Source organism: Borostomias antarcticus (genome assembly GCF_949987555.1).
Source record: "Borostomias antarcticus genome assembly, chromosome: 8".
Classification (NCBI taxonomy): Eukaryota; Metazoa; Chordata; class Actinopteri; order Stomiiformes; family Stomiidae; genus Borostomias; species Borostomias antarcticus.
Window position 1 is genome coordinate 1,906,132 of NC_140241.1, and position 22,158 is coordinate 1,928,289.

Consider the following 22,158-nt stretch of genomic DNA (forward strand, 5'->3'; position numbering starts at 1 on the left):
CAACTTAAATGCTATCTGCACATCAAGGGCATGTTATGTCGAGGCAATTGACACTAATTTAGCCTTCCAGAAGGACTATCTCCAGCTCTGCCCCAGTAAAGAGCCTGAGTCCCCACACACACACACACACACACACACACACACACACACACACACACCCCCCAATGAGGCTAGCCAGCTATACCCGGCTGGTTACCGTTAGAGAGGACTAGACAACTTAACAATAGCTTATTTATGTAACAGGCAATATTATTCTTCTCGCTAATAACTGAGTTTAGTAGTCTAATCCGCTATTTTAAGTAAATGTGTGGTGAAGTGGTGAGGGGGTTTGGACCACTGTGGTTGCCATTGCTTCATAGCAGCGTTAGCATAGCATAGCTAGCTATTTATGACTGGCCTAGCAAACATACTCTAAACACAATACATTGAGATGGCTCTGTTACCTTGTAATCGTTGCTGGTAATTCCGACTGCACACGTTAAGTGTCATGTTTAGGTCATGATCGGACATTTCACGTCCATGTTTGCCGTCTGGTGTGTGGAGGTCGACTAGACTGGATCATGTAGGCTACGGTGGCTCGGTAGCGCGATCAGTCCGCCTGCAGGGGCGCTGCTGAGCACAGAGGAGGAGGGGAGGAGGGAGGGAGGGAGCGCTGCTGAGACACAGGGAGGAGGGAGGGAGGGGGCGCTGCTGAGACACAGGGGAGGGAGGGAGGAGGGAGGGAGGGACGGAGGGAGGGAGGAGGGGTTATGAGCCGGGGCGCTGCTGAGGCGCACCGCGGAGGGAGGGAGGGAGAGAGAGGGAGAGAGAGAGAGGGATAGAGAGAGAGAGAGAGGGAGGGAGGGAGGGAGGGAGGGAGGGAGGGAGGGAGAGAGAGAGAGGGAGAGAGAGAGGGATAGAGAGAGGGATAGAGAGAGAGAGAGAGAGGGAGGGAGAGAGAGAGAGAGAGGGAGGGAGGGAGAGAGAGAGAGGGAGGGAGGGAGGGAGGGAGAGAGAGAGGGAGAGAGAGAGGGATAGAGGGAGGGAGAGAGAGAGGGAGAGAGAGAGAGAGAGAGAGGGATAGAGAGAGAGAGGGAGGGAGGGAGGGAGGGAGGGAGAGAGAGAGAGGGAGGGAGGGAGGGAGGGAGGGAGGGAGGGAGGGAGAGAGAGAGGGAGAGAGAGGGAGAGAGAGAGGGATAGAGAGAGAGAGGGAGGGAGGGAGAGAGAGGGAGAGGGAGGGAGGGAGAGAGAGAGAGAGGGAGAGAGAGAGGGATAGAGAGAGAGAGGGAGGGAGGGAGGGAGAGAGGGAGGAGGGGTTATGAGAAGAGGTTCTTCGCCCGGCCGTGTGTCAAGAGTGCTTGCTACAGTCGGATTAGGAGAATGCCATTTAAATAACCCTGTCCACGCTGCTCCTATATTTTCTCGTACGTTGAGGTTTTAGCACTCATATATAAATATATTTTGTACTCGCCTATTTAGTCCAGGGGCCAATTCAGATTTTGGTACCACCTAAAGTGGCCAAAGAATATTGGTATTTTTGTATTCCTACATGTGTCTAGTTTATATTTTGGTATGATAAACCTGTCTATCGCTTAATGGTGTATCAAAATACATAGCATTTCCCCAAGGGGATTAATAAAGTATCTATCTATCTATCTCTATATCTATCTATCTATCTATCTATCTATCTATCTATCTATCTATCTATCTATCTATCATATCTATCTATCTATCTATCTATCTATCAAAATACATTTTCTCAGCACCCCACACCCCAGTACCCCACTCACAGTACAATAGGCACTAGCACTAAATGTTAACAAACCTTAACTTGATCCATATGTAAAAAATGTACTTTATGGAATTCCACTCTGAATTTATTTATTTACAAATATCAGTGTTTAATCCACTGGAATCCGGAGTAATGTGAGTGACAGCTAAAAACACACAACAGAAGCACTATGAGGAATATAACACACTAACAGATGTCCTATGAGGAATATAACACACTAACAGAATAAAACACACTAACAGAAGCCCTATGAGGAATATAACACACTAACAGAAGCACTATGAGGAATATAACACACTAACAGAAGCACTATGAGGAATATAACACACTAACAGACGTCCTATGAGGAATATAACACACTAACAGAAGCCCTATGAGGAATAAAACACACTAACAGAAGCCCTGAGGAATAAAACACACTAACAGAAGCACTATGAGGAATATAACACACTAACAGAGGAATATAACACACTAACAGAAGCCCTATGAGGAATAAAACACACTAACAGAAGCACTATGAGGAATATAACACACTAACAGAGGAATATAACACACTAACAGAGGAATATAACACACTAACAGAGGAATATAACACACTAACAGAAGCACTATGAGGAATATAACACACTAACAGAGGAATATAACACACTAACAGAAGCACTATGAGGAATATAACACACTAACAGAGGAATATAACACACTAACAGAAGCACTATGAGGAATATAACACACTAACAGAAGCACTATGAGGAATATAACAAACTGGATCAACTGGTCCAAGCAGCAGTGGGAGTTGTTAAAGTTAGTTATGATCATTAGATAACTAATAACGCAGAGACCAAAACAACTGCAGTTCCTCATACCTACAATTTCGTCATACCTGAAAAATGTCATGAGACATTCCTGAACCCAGAGGAATGAAGCAGAGCCGATTAAGGTCACAACAGGTGATCATCAGATCAAAAAGGATGTAGAGGCTGGGATCTGGTTTCTATCTCCACAAATGTTTGTTTGAACGTGAACCCACAGATGGATACACTAGTCAAAGGTGTTGGGACACCTACCCATTACACCTACCCATTACACCTACAGGAGCTTTCATGACCGCCCATTCTAAACTCATAGGCACTATATGGAGTTGGTCCCCCATTTGCAGCTATAACAGTTTCCACTCTTCTGGGAAGGCTTTCTACAAGATTTTTGAGGTGGGTGTGGTTGTGGAGGTGAGGTTGGTGTGGAAGAACTTGACTGGCCCACAGAGCCCTGACCTCAACCACATCCAACACCTTTGGGATGAGCTAGAACTAGAAGCTAGGACCTCTCATCCAATATCAGTGTCTGACCTCACAAATGCTCTTGGATGGATGGGCAAAAATTCCCCCAGACACACTCCTAAATCTTGTAGATGAAAATATGAAAATATCAGTATTGGCCCCTGGACTAATTTATGTATTTGCAAACTTATTTTTTGTTGCCATATAACTATAACGTTTGCTTTTTTATTTTATTTTTTAAGTCAGGTGCTCAAAATCCTGGAAGGCAGCTCTTGCTCAGGGGGTCACGGTGTCCGCTGGCTGGACTGCGGAGCTGCTCTGTAGTCAGACGGGCCGTGTGAGCGCTGTGTGGTGAGGAGGAGGAGGAGGAGGAGAAGGAGGAGGAAGAGGAGGAGGAGGAGGAGACGGCAGCCCTCGCTGTAGACCTACTCGGCTCTCGTGAGCTCGGTTGTAACGTGAACCGCGGATCGGGATATGTTAGATGCTTTGTCAACACAATCATTCCCCAAATGACCAGAAAAACTTGCCAGATTTGTCATTGGTCGCTTTTTGCCTCACGCCAAGGAATCAGGAGATGGTGGCCAACAGGGCAGGAGCCCAAGTTCCAGAACCATCGGTTCTCAAGGCTACTCGCTTACTGAAGGCGTTTGGTGAGAGGAGAGCAGAGAATCCGGTTCGATTTGGCAGATATTCACTTCACACAACGAGCCAACCACATGGAGTCTGTACCGTCTTCTCTCATTTCTTTATTTTTTTGTAAAATAATGTGAAGGTACAGTCTTTTAAAAATCTTTTTCATGTTAGGTTTAAGAAGCACCTATGGTTTAAGGACATTATTTACAACATGGATTCCCTGGTTATTACAAGTTTGAGTCAAAATTAAAAACAAAAATGTAAATGTATTACTCTGAAATAAAAAGCAAAATGCATAGGCCTATATGTTCATTTATTTTCTTTACCCCCAACATGAGCAAAAAAATAACTACAACAGTAACACACCGAACAATAACATTAATATGACAGCAATTAATACAATAACGTCAATAAAAATATGGCCATCTCAGCGATCCCACACATCACCATGCTGTTCAACAGCACCCCCTACTGGCAGAGTACGCAACTGCAGCGCTGTCGCTGCAGGGTTTTCAAACACAGTTATTGCATAACAGGCAGATGCGGAGATCTATGAGCTTTTAAGTGCAGAGCTTGTATGGCCTTTATTAACAGACAGTTCTCTAAAGATGAGATTAGTTCATTATAACAGAAGTAGAGGGGAGGGCAACATGAGCTACTGCTCCTTCTCTCAAGTAACTAAAAAACTGCATTGTACAAATAAGAAATTTCAAATCAAAATTGGCAGTGTATTTTTGAATACACATCATGTGTTTACAAAGAAAGCTTTAACTGTTAGCAAAGTGTCCGCTACATCTCGTGAGGCAGTGTAACAGATCCAAACCCATTCTTAGAGAGCATTTTTCAATCCAAAACTATTCACACAGGACAACCCATAGTGTATTGTGTTGTGCTGTGTTGTACTGTGTTGTGTTGTGTGGGTTCCTAAATGGCAAAGTGCAGAATAATAACAAACACAATAAAATTGTCTGCTTTTCAAGTCTGTTCTCACACCAGGTGACAATGGATAACAATAGGAGAGTCAGTTGCCAGCACTGACCCTGGAACTAAACTAACCAGTACTTCATACAAATACTATTCAAACCTAAGATGAAAAGTACTTCCCCGTCTGGATGACTCCTTCAAAACGGACAGGAGTCAGGGCCCAAAATCAACAACAGTCAAATATACTCTCACTTTTTTTTCAATTCAAATCTCAATTCACAAAAACATATTTTTCAGTTTTGTTTGGGTATGGTCCACAGTGCAGTACGATATATACATCAGAAAATAAGAACATCACACGATAAGAAACAGAACGAAGCAATACAGACAAACTCAAACTTGTAACACATCCCAAATTTGGTTCCCCTGTCATAGGATTTTTTTTTCTCCTGCTGGCTTCTTCCCCAAGAAACAATATTCAAAATGCATAATGATTCTACGTAACAAGCTTCCCTCACCATCAGAATGGTAATAAGCAGTTCAAGCAGAGGCACAGAGGGGCACAGGGATCTCAAACTCACAGTGCAAGCAGTGGCTTTAGAATCATGACAGAAGCCGTCGTCGACCTCTAGGATAGGGGGCAGCAGTGTCTGACCTCTAGGATAGGGGGCAGCAGTGTCTGACCTCTAGGATAGGGGGCAGCAGTGTCTGACCTCTAGGATAGGGGGCAGCAGTGTCTGACCTCTAGGATAGGGGGCAGCAGTGTCTGGCTTCCCATGGTTCAGTCCTCTAGGATAGGGGGCAGCAGTGTCTGACCTCTAGGATAGGGGGCAGCAGTGTCTGACCTCTAGGATAGGGGGCAGCAGTGTCTGACCTCTAGGATAGGGGGCAGCAGTGTCTGACCTCTAGGATAGGGGGCAGCAGTGTCTGGCTTCCCATGGTTCAGTCCTCTAGGATAGGGGGCAGCAGTGTCTGACCTCTAGGATAGGGGGCAGCAGTGTCTGACCTCTAGGATAGGGGGCAGCAGTGTCTGGCTTCCCATGGTTCAGTCCAACCACACCAGCCAACACCATCACACCTGTAATAACTATGTCATAACTATGTCATAACTGTCATACAACATATCAGACAAAATGGTCACTTGATGCCCTCTAGGCTTTTGGTTAGTCTACACAAGCACTGTTTTTTGGTACATTATAGTGTGAACTATCAATTAAAATGAAATTTCAAAAAAATTTAATTGCACATAACTTTAAAACACCAAGTTGCCAAACTCGTTTTGGTCGAGATGGCCTAGCATTGCCCTTCCAATTCTCCCTCAATGGGAAAGCAACCTGAATTTAATCATCTTTGCCATTATGAATGTGAGCTACATGATATGATATAAAAGCACTCATACTTCCTGTTGTTGCTGATATAAAACAAACAGTTTTGGACATAATATCAAGCAAATATGCCATGATGTATTCATTGGACATCACCCAAAATCGCTGCACACGACATGCACAAGAACATTTTACAAATCAAATCGCCTACGTTGCTCAAAACCCACTGCTCCTCAAATCATGCAACTGCGGCTGGGATGCTGCTGAACTCAAAATGATTCTTAAATATATTCTCAAATATATTCTCAAAGTTATATTAATACATAATATATACATATACATATAGACTACCTTTGATTAAAAAATAAAACCTCTTCATAGTAATAACTACTTTGTTACATAAAAATATGTTATTATACTCTGGCCCTTTGTGTGGGAGGCGGGTGCAGCAGCTGGAGGGGGGGGGGGCGGGCTTTGGGAGAGCTGTCAATCACAGTGACAGGAACAACCCGGGGAACACGGACACTAAAGCTCACACACCTGGGATCAGCACTTACAATACACACATACAGCGGTGTATTCGCCAATAACTGATCCAGAATCAGCTACGGCCTGGCGTATTCAGTCACACAGAACCCCAGTCTGTAAAGCGTGAGTTTCCCCCCCGGTTTGTTCTTCAATCAATTCAAAGGCGCTTTTGAACACTATGCTTTTTCAAACAGCCTTTTCTACCGATTTGCCCCCGTTATGTTTAAGGAACAGTGGAAGAGGGCGGGAGTTCAGTCTAGAGAGGGAGCTAGCAGGATAGCAGGCACACATGGGTGGTACAGAGCAAAAGATCAGTCCGGAGCTCAAGCTTACGAAGAACATCCCCAGTTTCATAGCAGGCTGGCGGACTGGCATCAAAAGGAGCTAGAGCGGCCATGCTGAAACCAAGATGGACGCCCCAGACTAAACAGATCACACAACGGCTGGGATGAGCGCTAGATCAACTCTAGACTGACTGATTGTTCGATTAACAGACCCAGAGTCAGTTGGTGAGATATGCAGTAAATTGAAGACTAGATATGAGACTACTTCTGCAAAGTAAAGATGCATTTCATCAACAGGATGTAAACAGAAGGGCAGGTTAACAGAAGTGCAGACAAAATGGCCAGATTCCTTCAAAACAAACAAAAGCTCTCCTCGCTACATGCGCAACCATGTACTTCTCTTCTGAGGAACTTGATTAATGTTAACTGCCATATCTTTGACCTTGACTAAACAATGAAATAACCATGTTTAGAGTCAATTAGACCCTATTGGCTGAACAATCACTGGGTTAAAGTACAGAATGAGAAAGTATAATCCATAAATAGTCCTTGAATTATGGTGAATTTGGTCGTTAACTCCAGCCTTCCCATACTGGCGTTGGAATGATGGCATGAAAACAGCCCAGACACGCCAGCATAGGAGAGTCCAGGCTTACTGAATGCATACCATAAGATTTTTAAGATGGCATTTCAAGTGTAACTGATTTTTTTTCTCCTTTTTTTATAAAGCTGACATCACATGCATGACCCCTGCGTTTGCATTATCCCAAGTGCATTTTGTTACCATGCAGACGACTCATACAAGTGAATGTCTAACTTTTTTCTTCTTTGCTTAAACTTCGTGAGCATCTTAAGAACTTTTTTTCATTAAGTGCCCGGATGGAGCAGAAAGAGCTTCAGTCCCCGCTGCTCCATCGTCCTCAGTCCTTGACTGCCACTTCAAAGAGAGGGAATGTGGATTTGCTAAAAAAAAAAGAAGCTTGTCACCTCCTCAAACGCTCGGGCTGGTAAGACCTGACCGTCCTGATCATGTGAGCTCACATTCGGCTCCTCGCCACCGATCCGTCTGGCAACGCTGAAGAGAACTCCCGTGAGCTCGGCCAAAACTTTGCTCGTCCGACCGGTTTAGTTGATGAATAAAATCCTAGCGATGGCGCTGGTGGAGGCGGTTGGTGTTCTTGTATCAGAACTGGTGAGCTTAACATTACTGAAAGAACATAAAGAAGTGAATTCATGGCTTTTCCCCGGGCGAACTATCTTCCCTCTTCGCCCGACTGGGGAAGCGCCGCTGGTTCTGTAACGGTCGTCAATAATGGGTCGACCCAATCGCCTGTGAGGGGTTTTGACCCAACGCTCGATGGCGCAGGTGCAGATTTCTCCTCAGCGTTGCCAGACTGGTCCGTGGAGCGAAACGGAATGCGAGACCACATGACCAGGATGGTCTTACAAGGCTACCGAACGCTACCCTTGGCTTTGCAAATCACGTAGCTGGTCACCTGCCAAGGAGGGAGGCTAGCAAAGTAGGGCTTCATCCCAACTGCTTCATCCCAACTCCACCCGAAGACCTCTCTCCCCTCTTCCACCCTCGCCCCCTGAGCATCCACTGCGGGGCGGGAGGGGTCATTTGAGGCGGTCCGAGCGGAAGGAGTCTTCCACAGCGGGGTCGGCCAGCATGAGGTCCCCATCCAGCATGCCGAGCCCCTCCAGGGCCAGCGGGTCCATCCTGAGGGTGTCGTCAAGGGCGAAGGGGTCCATCTCGAACCCCGGCACATGGGACAGGGCGCTGGCGATCTCCTTGGACAGGCCTGGCGGAGAGTCTCCTGATGGACAGAGAAATTTGGTGGACATGTTAGCTTACTGTACAAGAGGCACTTTACAGCGGCTAACGCCAACGCTGCCATATCCTCGATCGTCCACGAGAGAAAAGGGAGGGAGGGAGATGGCTACATTATTACGATTAATTAGCTAAATCAACAGTCAAGACATGTTAGTGAAAATTACATGACCTGTCCTCCCCTAGTGAAACTAATCCCGTCCAGACAGACATAATGAAATATTATCCAAATTGCGAATGTTCAGCTTGTAGCCAAAATTGTCAACATTTCCTTGTCAACATTTTTTATAACTAGCCTTTTTGTTTAGTAATTAGATTTTGATTCACTGATTCAAAACGGATCACAAACAAGTATTATTTCAGTTTCAATTTCTGTAAAATCATTTATATGTCAAAATACGCAGAACACACCACAACGGAGCTGCACACCGCTCACTTGAGCACCGCGTGAGAATGACCTCACCTCACCCCTCACAGACGCCTTCAGGAACCACACACAACCCGCGTGATCCACCTCACCTGAGGATGAGGGCTGACCTCAACCCTTCAGGAACCACACACAACCCGCGTGATCCACCTCACCTGAGGATGAGGGCTGACCTCAACCCTTCAGGAACCACACACAACCCCGCGTGATCCACCTCACCTGAGGATGAGGGCTGGGACTTTGGGCCTCACCTGTGAGGATGAAGTCTGGGACTTTGGGCCTCACCTGTGAGGATGAAGTCTGGGACTTTGGGCCTCACCTGTGAGGATGAAGTCTGGGACTTTGGGCCTCACCTGTGAGGATGAAGTCTGGGACTTTGTGCCTCACCTGTGAGGATGAAGTCTGGGACTTTGGGCCTCACCTGTGAGGATGAAGTCTGGGACTTTGTGCCTCACCTGTGAGGATGAGGTCTGGGGACGTCGTGTCTCACCTGTGAGGATGAAGTCTGGGACTTTGTGCCTCACCTGTGAGGATGAAGTCTGGGACTTTGTGCCTCACCTGTGAGGATGATGTCGGGGACGTCGTGTCTCACCTGTGAGGATGAAGTCTGGGACTTTGTGCCTCACCTGTGAGGATGATGTTCAGGACGTCGTGTCTCACCTGTGAGGATGATGTTGGGGACGTCGTGTCTCACCTGTGAGGATGATGTTGGGGACGTCGTGTCTCACCTGTGAGGATGATGTCTGGGACTTTGTGCCTCACCTGTGAGGATGAGGTCTGGGACTTTGTGCCTCACCTGTGAGGATGATGTCTGGGATGTTGTGCCTCACCTGTGAGGATGAGGTCTGGGACTTTGTGCCTCACCTGTGAGGATGAGGTCTGGGACGTCGTGTCTCACCTGTGAGGATGATGTTGGGGACGTCGTGTCTCACCTGTGAGGATGATGTTGGGGACGTCGTGTCTCACCTGTGAGGATGATGTTGGGGACGTCGTGTCTCACCTGTGAGGATGATGTCTGGGACTTTGTGCCTCACCTGTGAGGATGATGTCTGGGACTTTGTGCCTCACCTGTGAGGATGATGTTGGGGACGTCGTGTCTCACCTGTGAGGATGATGTTGGGGACGTCGTGTCTCACCTGTGAGGATGATGTTGGGGATGTTGTGCCTCCCTTCGCCCCCGTAGTTGTGGTTCTGGTTGTTGAGGAGCTGCTGGTCTCCCGGGTCGGCCGAGCCCTGGTACTGTCCCTCCTGGTTCTTGCCGGCCGGGGAGCCACAGCCCAGCCCGTGGCCGAAGGACAGGACGTCGCTCTGCGTGTCCATGTTGAACTGGGATGGGACGGCCGGCAGGTTAGACACACACAACAGGAGACACACACACTCACACTCACACACACTCACACACACACACACTCTCACACACACTCTCACACACACACACACACACACACACACACACACACTCTCTCTCTCTCTCTCTCTCTCTCACACACACACACACACACACACACACACACACACACACACACACACACACACACCTGGCAGCATCTAGAGTAACACGAGGTGTGTCCCCATGGTGATTGAGAATAGAAAAGTTTATTTGCCACGGTGACGAGGACAGGTACATCCTGATGAACCATTAACAACTCTTGAAAAACTTGTTTGTAATTGATATGATACGTATTTCACAAATGGTAAATACATTGTTTATAAAGTATGAAAAACCAGTTAATAAGTTGCTTACTAATGTGTAATAATGAATGAATAATGCTTTATAAATAATTAATTAATTGAATGCTTTATACACTGCACTTATTATAAAGTGTAAATCACATGTTTAATTGTTATAATGTGAAGTGAACACTGTTAAAGTATATATTCATGTACGTTGTTTTAAAAAGCCCTCATTACACTAGAACGCAACTCTGGATTCCGAGCGCCAAAACATAGTCCCAGTCCTATCCCAAGGCGTCCGGGTTGGAGGCTGGTTTGGGCTGGGGTAGTGTAACCGCTCCAGGACCGTTCTGGGTCTAGGAACCTCCCGTGAGGGCGCTAGCGGTGGGAACAGCTGGCAGGTGCTTCGGCGGCGCTGCCATACCTGCTGCCAGCTTCATCATCAGGCTGACGTGTTCCGGCATTGTGCCTTCATCTCCGGAACAAAGCCAGAACAAGTCCGCCTGGGAGACTAATAAGAAACGTAACCTGAGCCTAAAGGTCTTGCATCTTTATTGTTTTTGGAGCGCCGCTTCCCCCACCGACCTGATGGGTTGTTTTCTATAAGTATTTGACTGCAGCTGAGCGCCGACAGCCAGAGGACACGCACACACTATGAGCCCATTCACTCACTATGAGCCCATTCACTCACTATGAGCCCATTCACTCACTATGAGCCCATTCACTCACTATGAGCCCATTCACTCACTATGAGCCCATTCACTCACTATGAGCCCATTCACACACTATGATCCCATTCACTCACTATGAGCCCATTCACTCACTATGAGCCCATTCACTCACTATGAGCCCATTCACTCACTATGAGCCCATTCACACACTATGAGCCCATTCACTCACTATGAGCCCATTCACACACTATGAGCCCATTCACTCACTATGAGCCCATTCACTCACTATGAGCCCATTCACACACTATGAGCCCATTCACTCACTATGAGCCCATTCACTCACTATGAGCCCATTCACTCACTATGAGCCCATTCACTCACTATGAGCCCATTCACTCACTATGAGCCCATTCACACACTATGAGCCCATCCACACACTATGAGCCCATTCACACACCTGGGTCTCGCTGTCCAGGTGTCAGCGAACAGGCCAGGCAGCACACTTCGTTCACGGCTAACTAAGTAGCAATCACAATCACATCTGCCATTGTTTTGACACTAAGCAATGACGCACTAAGCTCTCTTAATCACAACAATTAGCATCAAATCTTGGGATTTTGTGATCTCTGTTGCACGGTTGCATCTCTGTTGTTTGCGCCACTAGGGGGCAGTGGTGGTAGCTAGGGGGCAGTGGTGGTAGCTAGGGGGCAGTGGTGGTAGCTAGGGGGCAGTGGTGGTAGCTAGGGGGCAGTGGTGGTAGCTAGTAGGACCTACTTTAACTGCCCCTCTGCAATATAATATGAATTCTGCTACCTACTCCACACTGGCTTCACTGGAGTAAACTGAACACTTTTACGGAGATACCAAACATATGGTGCGTTCGTTTGTGGTCGGAGGTGGCAAGTCGCAAGTGGCAAAATACCTACCTCCGACCTGTGTGCATTCGAGGTATATACCATTATATCACAGTTACCTAGTTATATCTATATACCATTATATCACAGTTACCTAGTTATATCTATATACCATTATATCACAGTTACCTAGTTATATCTATATACCATTATATCACAGTTACCTAGTTATATCTATATACCATTATATCACAGTTACCTAGTTATATCTATATACCATTATATCACAGTTACCTAGTTATATCTATATACCATTATATCACAGTTACCTAGTTATATCTATATACCATTATATCAGTTACCTAGTTATATCTATATACCATTATATCACAGTTACCTAGTTATATCTATATACCATTATATCACAGTTACCTAGTTATAGCTATATACCATTATATCACAGTTACCTAGTTATATCTATATACCATTATATCACAGTTACCTAGTTATATCTATATACCATTATATCACAGTTACCTAGTTATATCTATATACCATTATATCACAGTTACCTAGTTATAGCTATATACCATTATATCACAGTTACCTAGTTATATCTATATACCATTATATCACAGTTACCTAGTTATATCTATATACCATTATATCACAGTTACCTAGTTATATCTATATACCATTATATCACAGTTACCTAGTTATATCTATATACCATTATATCACAGTTACCTAGTTATATCTATATACCATTATATCACAGTTACCTAGTTATATCTATATACCATTATATCACAGTTACCTAGTTATATCTATATACCATTATATCACAGTTACCTAGTTATATCTATATACCATTATATCACAGTTACCTAGTTATATCTATATACCATTATATCACAGTTACCTAGTTATATCTATATACCATTATATCACAGTTACCTAGTTATATCTAGTGCATTCGAGCAACTGGGGGCTGAGAAACATATCCGAATTTGCGACGAGGAAGTGTGAGTTCATGCAGTGTTTTATTTAATCATTCCTAGTAGCAAGTCGCAATTTGCACCTCCCAGTTAGAAACGAACGCACCAATAGTTCTGTTTGTAAAAATCTAAATGTACTTGGCAATGGAAAAATGAATTGGAACAATGCCCCTTTGGTGGAGGGCTCTGGTACTACATGTGACGGACACACACGCACACACACGCACGCACGCACGCACACACACACACACACACACACACACACACACACACACACACAGCGGTACCTGCTGGTTCTGCCGGCCGGTGAGCTGCAGGCTCAGGTACGGGTCGTCCAGCAGGGAGTTCAACAGCAGCGTGTCCTGGAAACCACAAGAGAAGAAGCCTTAACACTGGTCCCTCAACACCACACACTCAACACAGAAGACCCTGAGACCAGGTTAACCCTGGTCCACATCCCTCAACACCACACACTCAACACAGAAGACCATGAGACCAGGTTAACCCTGGTCCACATCCCTCAACACCACACACTCAACACAGAAGGCCATGAGACCAGGTTAACCCTGGTGCACATCCCTCAACACCACACACTCAACACTCAACACAGAAGACCATGAGACCAGGTTAACCCTGGTCCACATCCCTCAACACCACACACTCAACACAGAAGACCATGAGACCAGGTTAACCCTGGTCCACACCCCTCAACACCACACACTCAACACAGAAGACCATGAGACCAGGTTAACCCTGGTCCACATCCCTCAACACCACACACTCAACACAGAAGACCGTGAGACCAGGTTAACCCTGGTCCACATCCCTCAACACCACACACTCAACACAGAAGACCATGAGACCAGGTTCACCCTGGTCCACATCCCTCAACACCACACACTCAACACAGAAGACCATGAGACCAGGTTAACCCTGGTCCACATCCCTCAACACCACACACACTCAACACTCAACACAGAAGACCATGAGACCAGGTTCACCCTGGTCCACATCCCTCAACACCACACACTCAACACAGAAGACCATGAGACCAGGTTAACCCTGGTCCACATCCCTCAACACCACACACTCAACACAGAAGACCATGAGACCAGGTTCACCCTGGTCCACATCCCTCAACACCACACACTCAACACAGAAGACCATGAGACCAGGTTCACCCTGGTCCACATCCCTCAACACCACACACTCAACACAGAAGACCATGAGACCAGGTTAACCCTGGTCCACATCCCTCAACACCACACACTCAACACTCAACACAGAAGACCATGAGACCAGGTTAACCCTGGTCCACATCCCTCAACACCACACACTCAACACAGAAGACCCTGAGACCAGGTTAACCCTGGTCCACATCCCTCAACACCACACACTCAACACAGAAGACCCTGAGACCAGGTTAACCCTGGTGCACATCCCTCAACACCACACACTCAACACAGAAGACCATGAGACCAGGTTAACCCTGGTGCACATCCCTCAACACCACACACTCAACACTCAACACAGAAGACCATGAGACCAGGTTCACCCTGGTCCACATCCCTCAACACCACACACTCAACACAGAAGACCCTGAGACCAGGTTAACCCTGGTGCACATCCCTCAACACCACACACTCAACACAGAAGACCATGAGACCAGGTTCACCCTGGTCCACATCCCTCAACACCACACACTCAACACAGAAGACCATGAGACCAGGTTAACCCTGGTCCACATCCCTCAACACCACACACTCAACACAGAAGACCATGAGACCAGGTTAACCCTGGTCCACATCCCTCAACACCACACACTCAACACAGAAGACCATGAGACCAGGTTAACCCTGGTCCACATCCCTCAACACCACACGCACTCAACACAGAAGACCCTGAGACCAGGTTAACCCTGGTCCACATCCCTCAACACCACACACTCAACACCATGAGACCAGGTTAACCCTGGTCCACATCCCTCAACACCACACACTCAACACACAAGACCATGAGACCAGGTTAACCCTGGTCCACATCCCTCAACACCACACACTCAACACTCAACACAGAAGACCCTGAGACCAGGTTAACCCTGGTCCACATCCCTCAACACCACACACACTCAACACAGAAGACCCTGAGACCAGGTTAACCCTGGTGCACATCCCTCAACGCCACACACACTCAACACACTGTTCAGGTGCATCCCAAAGAATTAGAATATTGTGGAAAAGTTCATTATTTTCCGTAATTTAATTAAAATATCGAAACTTTCATGTATTCTAGATCCTTTTTTTTTTCCAAAGTGAAACCTTTCAAGCCTTTTTTGTTTTAATCTGTATGATTGTTCAGTATGTTCAGTATGTTCATTTATACACTCAGTACTTGGTCGGGGCTCCTTTTCCACAAATTACTGCGTCAACGTGGAGCAACATGGAGGCAATCAGCCTTGAAATATTTCACTACATGTGTAATGAATCTATAATATATGAAAGTTTCACTTTTTGAATTAAATTACAGAAAATAATGAACTTTCCACAATATCCTAATTTTCTGGGATGCACCTGTGTACATAAAACATGTCTCCTCTATCCCCCCACACTCAGCGAAGTGCACACACACTGTACACACACTCACCACACACACTGTACACACACTCACCACACACACTGTACACACACTGCACACACACACTGCACACACACTCACCACACCCCATTCTGTATACTATATTATGCACATTGCATTTGTGCCTCCCCTTTAGCAGTAAATTGTATTTTGTGTGCACTCTATTTTGTATTTGCACTGTTTTTTTGTATTGCATTTGCGCTGTCATGTCTCTGCACTGTCCTGTCCTGTCCTGTCCTCTGTCCCCTGTCCTCTGTCCTCTGTCCCCTGTCCTGTCCTCTGTCCCCTGTCCTCTGTCCTCTGTCCCCTGTCCTGTGTCCCCTGTCCTCTGTCCTCTGTCCTCTGTCCTCTGTCCTCTGTCCCCTGTCCTCTGTCCTCTGTCCCCTGTCCTGTCCTCTGTCCCCTGTCCTCTGTCCCCTGTCCTCTGCCCCCTGTCCTCTGTCCCCTGTCCCCTGTCCTCTGTCCTCTGTCCTCTGCCCCCTGCCCCCTGTCCTCTGTCCCCTGTCCCCTGTCCCCTGTCCTCTGCCCCCTGTCCTCTGCCCCCTGTCCTCTGCCCCCTGTCCTCTGTCCCCTGCCCCCTGTCCCCTGTCCTCTGCAACAGCGCATGTCATTATCCTAGACAAACTCCCAGCATGTGTGAACCATCTACTTAGCCAATCAAACCGATCTTGAATCTTGAAGGAGTCTTGAGAAAAGAACCAGCGTTGTAAAGAAGGAACTGGTCACGCAGGGAAGAAGTAACAATATTGCAAATGTCGTATAATGGAGCTTCACAAACCATCGACACAAAGTAAAGCTTTTATCTTTCTATTCAAGGCAATTTAACCGTCAGTGTTTGTGCCGTGGGAAGGACACGAACGTCCAAATGGAGCATTTAACAGCATGTTTAGGATCTGTGAAGCACTAAGATCTCCTACCAGCCCCCTCCCTCCCTCCAGGCCCGTCTCAGTGGGAAATGTCAAGTGTTAGATGTCGTTGTTCTCCTCCCTCTCTCTCTGGAGCACCCAGATCTCCCTCCAAAGGCCTGCGGAGCGCCGCGGCTGACTGAAGTGTGTCTCCAGGACACTGGGGTTCATTCACAGAGGGCCCAGCCGGCCGGTTTCCCTGCTCAACGCCGGTGTAAATGTCACCGCCGCTCTGCAGACAAAGACCGTCTGCTCTGTGACGCTCTATAAATAGACTCGCGCGACGAGAGAGGGGAGTATCGCTTTCATATCCCTTCCACCTTACATCAGGGCTGCCTTTTCACTTTTCATCCACGGGCACGACACCGGGACACTCTCCCCCCCGCCCCCCCTACCCCGGGACACTCTCTCCCCCGCCCCCGCTACCCCGGGACACTCTCCCCCCGCCCCCCTACCCCGGGACACTCTCCCCCCGCCCGCCCCCCTACCCCGGAACACTCTCCCCCCGCCCCCCTACCCCGGGACACTCTCCCCCCCGCCCCCCTACCCCGGGACACTCTCCCCCCGCCCCCCTACCCCGGGACACTCTCCCCCGGCCCGTCCCCCTACCCCGGGACACTCTCCCCCCGCCCCCCTACCCCGGGACACTCTCCCCCCACCCCCCTACCCCGGGACACTCTCCCGCCCGTCCCCCTACCCCGGGACACTCTCCCCCCGCCCCCCTACCCCGGGACACTCTCCCCCCACCCCCCTACCCCGGGACACTCTCCCCCCACCCCCCTACCCCGGGACACTCTCCCGCCCGTCCCCCTACCCCGGGACACTCTCCCCCCGCCCCCCTACCCCGGGACACTCTCCCCCCACCCCCCTACCCCGGGACACTCTCCCCCCGCCCGCCCCCCTACCCCGGGACACTCTCCCCCCGCCCGCCCCCCTACCCCGGGACACTCTCCCGCCCGTCCCCCTACCCCGGGACACTCTCCCCCCGCCCGTCCCCCTACCCCGGGACACTCTCCCCCCCCTCCCGCCCCCCTACCCCGGGACACTCTCCCCCCACCCCCCTACCCCGGGACACTCTCCCCCCCGCCCCCCTACCCCGGGACACTCTCCCCCCCGCCCCCCTACCCCGGGACACTCTCCCCCCCGCCCCCCTACCCCGGGACACTCTCCCCCCGCCCGTCCCCCTACCCCGGGACACTCTCCCCCCGCCCGCCCCCCTACCCCGGGACACTCTCCCCCCGCCCGCCCCCCTACCCCGGGACACTCTCCCCCCCGCCCCCCTACCCCGGGACACTCTCCCCCCCGCCCCCCTACCCCGGGACACTCTCCCCCCGCCCGCCCCCCTACCCCGGGACACTCTCCCCCCGCCCCCCTACCCCGGGACACTCTCCCCCCGCCCCCCTACCCCGGGACACTCTCCCCCCGCCCCCCTACCCTGGGACACTCTCCCCCCGCCCCCCTACCCCGGGACACTCTCCCCCCGCCCCCCTACCCCGGGACACTCTCCCCCCCGCCCGTCCCCCTACCCCGGGACACTCTCCCCCGGCCCCCCTACCCCGGGACACTCTCCCCCCCGCCCCCCTACCCCGGGACACACTCCCCCCGCCCCCCTACCCTGGGACACACTCCCCCCGCCCCCCTACCCCGGGACACTCTCCCCCCCGCCCCCCTACCCCGGGACACTCTCCCCCCCGCCCCCCTACCCCGGGACACTCTCCCCCCGCCCCCCTACCCCGGGACACTCTCCCCCCGCCCGCCCCCCTACCCCGGGACACTCTCCCCCGCCCGCCCCCCTACCCACCAAACATGGTGCCCATGTTGAATGAACTCACCCCTCTGGCAGTGCCATGTGAGCGTGTTCATCCCAGGCTGTGTTGAGTATGTGAGCGTGTTCATCCCAGGCTGTGTTGAGTATGTCCTGGCCTTTATTCTCTAGCAGTCTCTAGAAGCCTTACTATCTATATAAATCCCCCCTTATTCCTAACGCTACTGAAACGCTCACTAGATATTTACCACAACAACAACAACGACGACAATCACACCAGTCATACTGCTTCACGTCAGCCGGACCGGGGGTGCCACGCCCTCTCAGGTGTGAAGCGAGGCCAGGAAAGCCATGTCACACGGCGAGAGGGGGCGGAGTCAAGACGGCGGGCGGATTTAAACAGGCTGTCACTCACGTTGTAGAGACCCAGGTCCGTGGCCAGGGAATGGCTGATGTGCTGCAGCTGGGGAAGCCCACTCTGTTGACGCTCTTGCTGCTGCTGGTGGTGTTGTTGTTGTTGTTGTTGTTGGTGTTGTTGTTGCTCTGTAGACTGCTGCTGCTGATCTTGCGTCTGCAGACACTGAGAGTTCTGTGCGCTCTGCTCCAGGGAGCGCTGGGATTTGATCTGGGAAGCGTTGACCTGCGATGACTGCTGCCTCTGCTGCTGCCGGACACAGGAAGTGAACGGAACTCTGTCAGTCTGCCGTCTTCTCCCAGGTCCTAAAGCCTACCACATTATTGTAACCAAATAATAACTTTTCTCTTTGGTGTGTTTGTATTTTGTCATTTTATAAAATTCAATAAAGAAAAAGTAGGAGCACCCGCACACTGTCTCACTTGCTCAAAACTTTACTGTAGAAAAAACATTTCGGTCGTGTTTCCTTTGACCTTCGACCTTACTTTTTCTCAACTGTGCGTCTGCTCCACCTATGCACCCGTCACTCAGACGTTCATTCAGGTGTGCAAGAGACTCTTTTCCTATGAAATTCAATAAAATCTTTCAATTATAAAAAAATAAATAAAAATAAATAAACACACCACCTGACCACACAAGACCACATGAAAACACTTAAAACGCTTGAAAAGATCACAGGACGCACCGAGGCGCGTCGCCCAAACGAGCTAGATGGCTCCGCCCAAAGGCACGACAGCTGTTCGTAGCACGAGAACTAAAAACCAGCTACAACCAGCTAAAACCAGCTAAAACTAGCTAAAACCAGCTAAAACTAGCTAAAACCAGCTAAAACCAGCTAAAACCAGCTAAAACTAGCTAAAACCAGCTAAAACTAGCTAAAACCAGCTAAAACCAGCTAAAACTAGCTAAAACCAGCTAAAACCAGCTAAAACTAGCTAAAACCAGCTAAAACTAGCTAAAACCAGCTAAAACCAGCTAAAACCAGCTAAAACTAGCTAAAACCAGCTAAAACCAGCTAAAACCAGCTAAAACCAGCGACCTTAAAGTTCCCGCTTCATCACTTCCCCACGCCTACTCCGTGCTCTGAGCCCAGACGCCCCGGCAGGGTGAGCCTACCGTCCCCAGCTGCTGCAGGTGCTGGTTGTGGGCGTTGTGGAGGTTGTGCAGGTGGAGCTGCTGCAGGGCCTGGGCCTGCTGGGCCTGCTGGGTCTGGACCTGCTGGAGCGGGGCGCTGGGCCGGGCCAGGTGGCGCTGGTGCAGTGGGGGGTGGTGGTGGTGTTGGTGGGGCTGCTGCCCGCCCTGGGAGGAGGAGGAGGAGGCCATGCCGGCCTGCTGGGCCTGGTGGGACCCGGGTTGGCTGAAGGGGTACGGGGGCAGCCGCTGGTCCATGGGCAGCTTGCTGGTGTCCAGAGGAACGCCCTGGAGGAGGGGAGAACGGCGGCTCCGATTATCGTCTGACCGGCGAGAAGGTGGGCTAGATGTCGGGTTACGGTGGACGCCTGTAAATATGGCGGCGTTTCTGTACGAGTAAATACTAACGAAGACTGAAGAAGTATGATGAATAAGAACAATCCGTGACCCCTGGGATATTCCTGAGAACATGGGTTTGTTTAAACTGCATCTCATCTGACATGTTTACACTTCAGCTCCTATTAGGAGTAACGCCGTGATATTGATTTAGATTTTTTAGATTTATTTATTTATTGTATAACAGAGAACAACAATAACAGAAAGTAAAGAGATTGTGCAGGTGAACGTCTAGAAAAGGGCTTATAAAATCCATGTCCCCTCTAAATCATAAGGTCATAGAAATAATATCATATAATAATATAAGGTAGGATGCTGTGCCCCATCTGCTAAGTGCATAAGACAATCAAACAGCAAATTTAAACTTCATCAGTAATCCATCCCTATCCCCCGCCCTCCCAGGCCACGCCCCCTCCGAGGCCCCGCCCCCTCCGGTGCGTTACCTGTGTTATTGATGACAAGGTGGGCGAGATGGTCGGGGAGAACTGTTTGGAATGGTGCCTCCGTGACTCCCCCCCCATGGGCACGATCAGGGGGGACAGCTGGGCCCGGCGCCGTGGCGATGTGCTGAGCGGCGCCTGGCCCTGGCCGGCGAGCAGCGGCGAGTAGGAGGCGGGGCATGAGCCGGACCCGCCCACTCCCCCGCCGCCGTAGCCGGGGTTACCGCCCGCCGACTGCAGCGATTGGCCGCTGAGCGAGGAGCTGCTGAGCGAGGAGTGCAGGGATTGGCTGCTGAGGGACGACTGCAGCGAGGGGGAGGAGCCGAGCGAGGACTGGATGGAGGGGTTGCTAAGCGACGAGTGCAGGGAGGCGGAGCTGAGGGAGTTGGGGAAGGAGTGGCTGCTCAGAGACGATTGGATGTTGGGGTTGCTTAGCGAGGACTGCAGGGAGGGGTTACTGAGGGTACCCTGTAGAGACGCCAGGAGCCCTGGGAGCGGGAAACAGACACGACAACGTAAACATGTGCTCAGCCTCTCACGGAGATCAGCTTCCTAACGCTGGTTGACTGAACACACCGTGGGAGGACAGGGATCACACCACTGAGGAGGCGTTGAGATGCTTAACGCCGCTGTGCTAATTGCTGTGAGTCAGCACGTTTTCTCCACACATAGAAACACTACTTTATAGTTCCTCTCCTGCTGGTTAAAGCAGGGCTGCTGCTGCTACTGTTTGTAGGTAAATATCCTCTCTGAGAGAGAGGAGTGTGTGTTAAATATCCTACTACCTCACATCTCTCTGAGAGAGAGGAGTGTGTGTTAAATATCCTACTACCTCACATCTCTCTGAGAGAGAGGAGTGTGTGTTAAATATCCTACTACCTCACATCTCTCTGAGAGAGAGGAGTGTGTGTTAAATATCCTACTACCTCACATCTCTCTGAGAGAGAGGAGTGTGTGTTAAATATCCTACTACCTCACATCTCTCTGAGAGAGAGGAGTGTGTGTTGAAGAGATCGCGCGGCGTTCTTCCCATGCTGATAGCGATCGGGTGAGATTGGGGCCGAGGCGAACGCGAGCTGACGCCCCCACAGAGGCCCTGCTATCACGGGGATCATCTCACTAGTCTGGGGCCACTTCCTCTTCACATCTCCTTCCTTCACCACTCCTTCCACAGCTTCTCTAAAGCACTGAGGTGACAAACCTTCAATGAGGTGGAAGTCAATTCTCAGTATCGATCCACCATATTTCTGCCGTTAGTCATGCGATATACAATCG

The 22,158-nt window shown here is 49.6% G+C and overlaps 1 protein-coding gene across 2 annotated transcripts in view; it reads right to left on the minus strand.

The window, feature by feature from the left end:
* Window positions 1–3,797: 3,797 nt before the first annotated feature.
* Window positions 3,798–22,158, minus strand: part of LOC311312305 (CREB-regulated transcription coactivator 2) — a gene marked incomplete at its 5' end in the record, with an annotated part of 37,271 nt that continues 18,910 nt past the window's right edge. The window contains 6 exons of one of the 2 annotated variants that reach the window (XM_084442223.1): window positions 3,798–8,559; window positions 10,137–10,326; window positions 13,485–13,559; window positions 18,917–19,162; window positions 20,033–20,335; window positions 20,887–21,371. In XM_084442223.1, coding sequence (XP_084298349.1) covers window positions 8,360–8,559; window positions 10,137–10,326; window positions 13,485–13,559; window positions 18,917–19,162; window positions 20,033–20,335; window positions 20,887–21,371 — 1,499 coding nt within the window. In that variant the 3' untranslated portion in view covers window positions 3,798–8,359. Of the gene's footprint in view, window positions 8,560–10,136; window positions 10,327–13,484; window positions 13,560–18,916; window positions 19,166–20,032; window positions 20,336–20,886; window positions 21,372–22,158 lie in introns of both variants that reach the window. The other variant, XM_084442222.1, reaches the window with a different exon arrangement.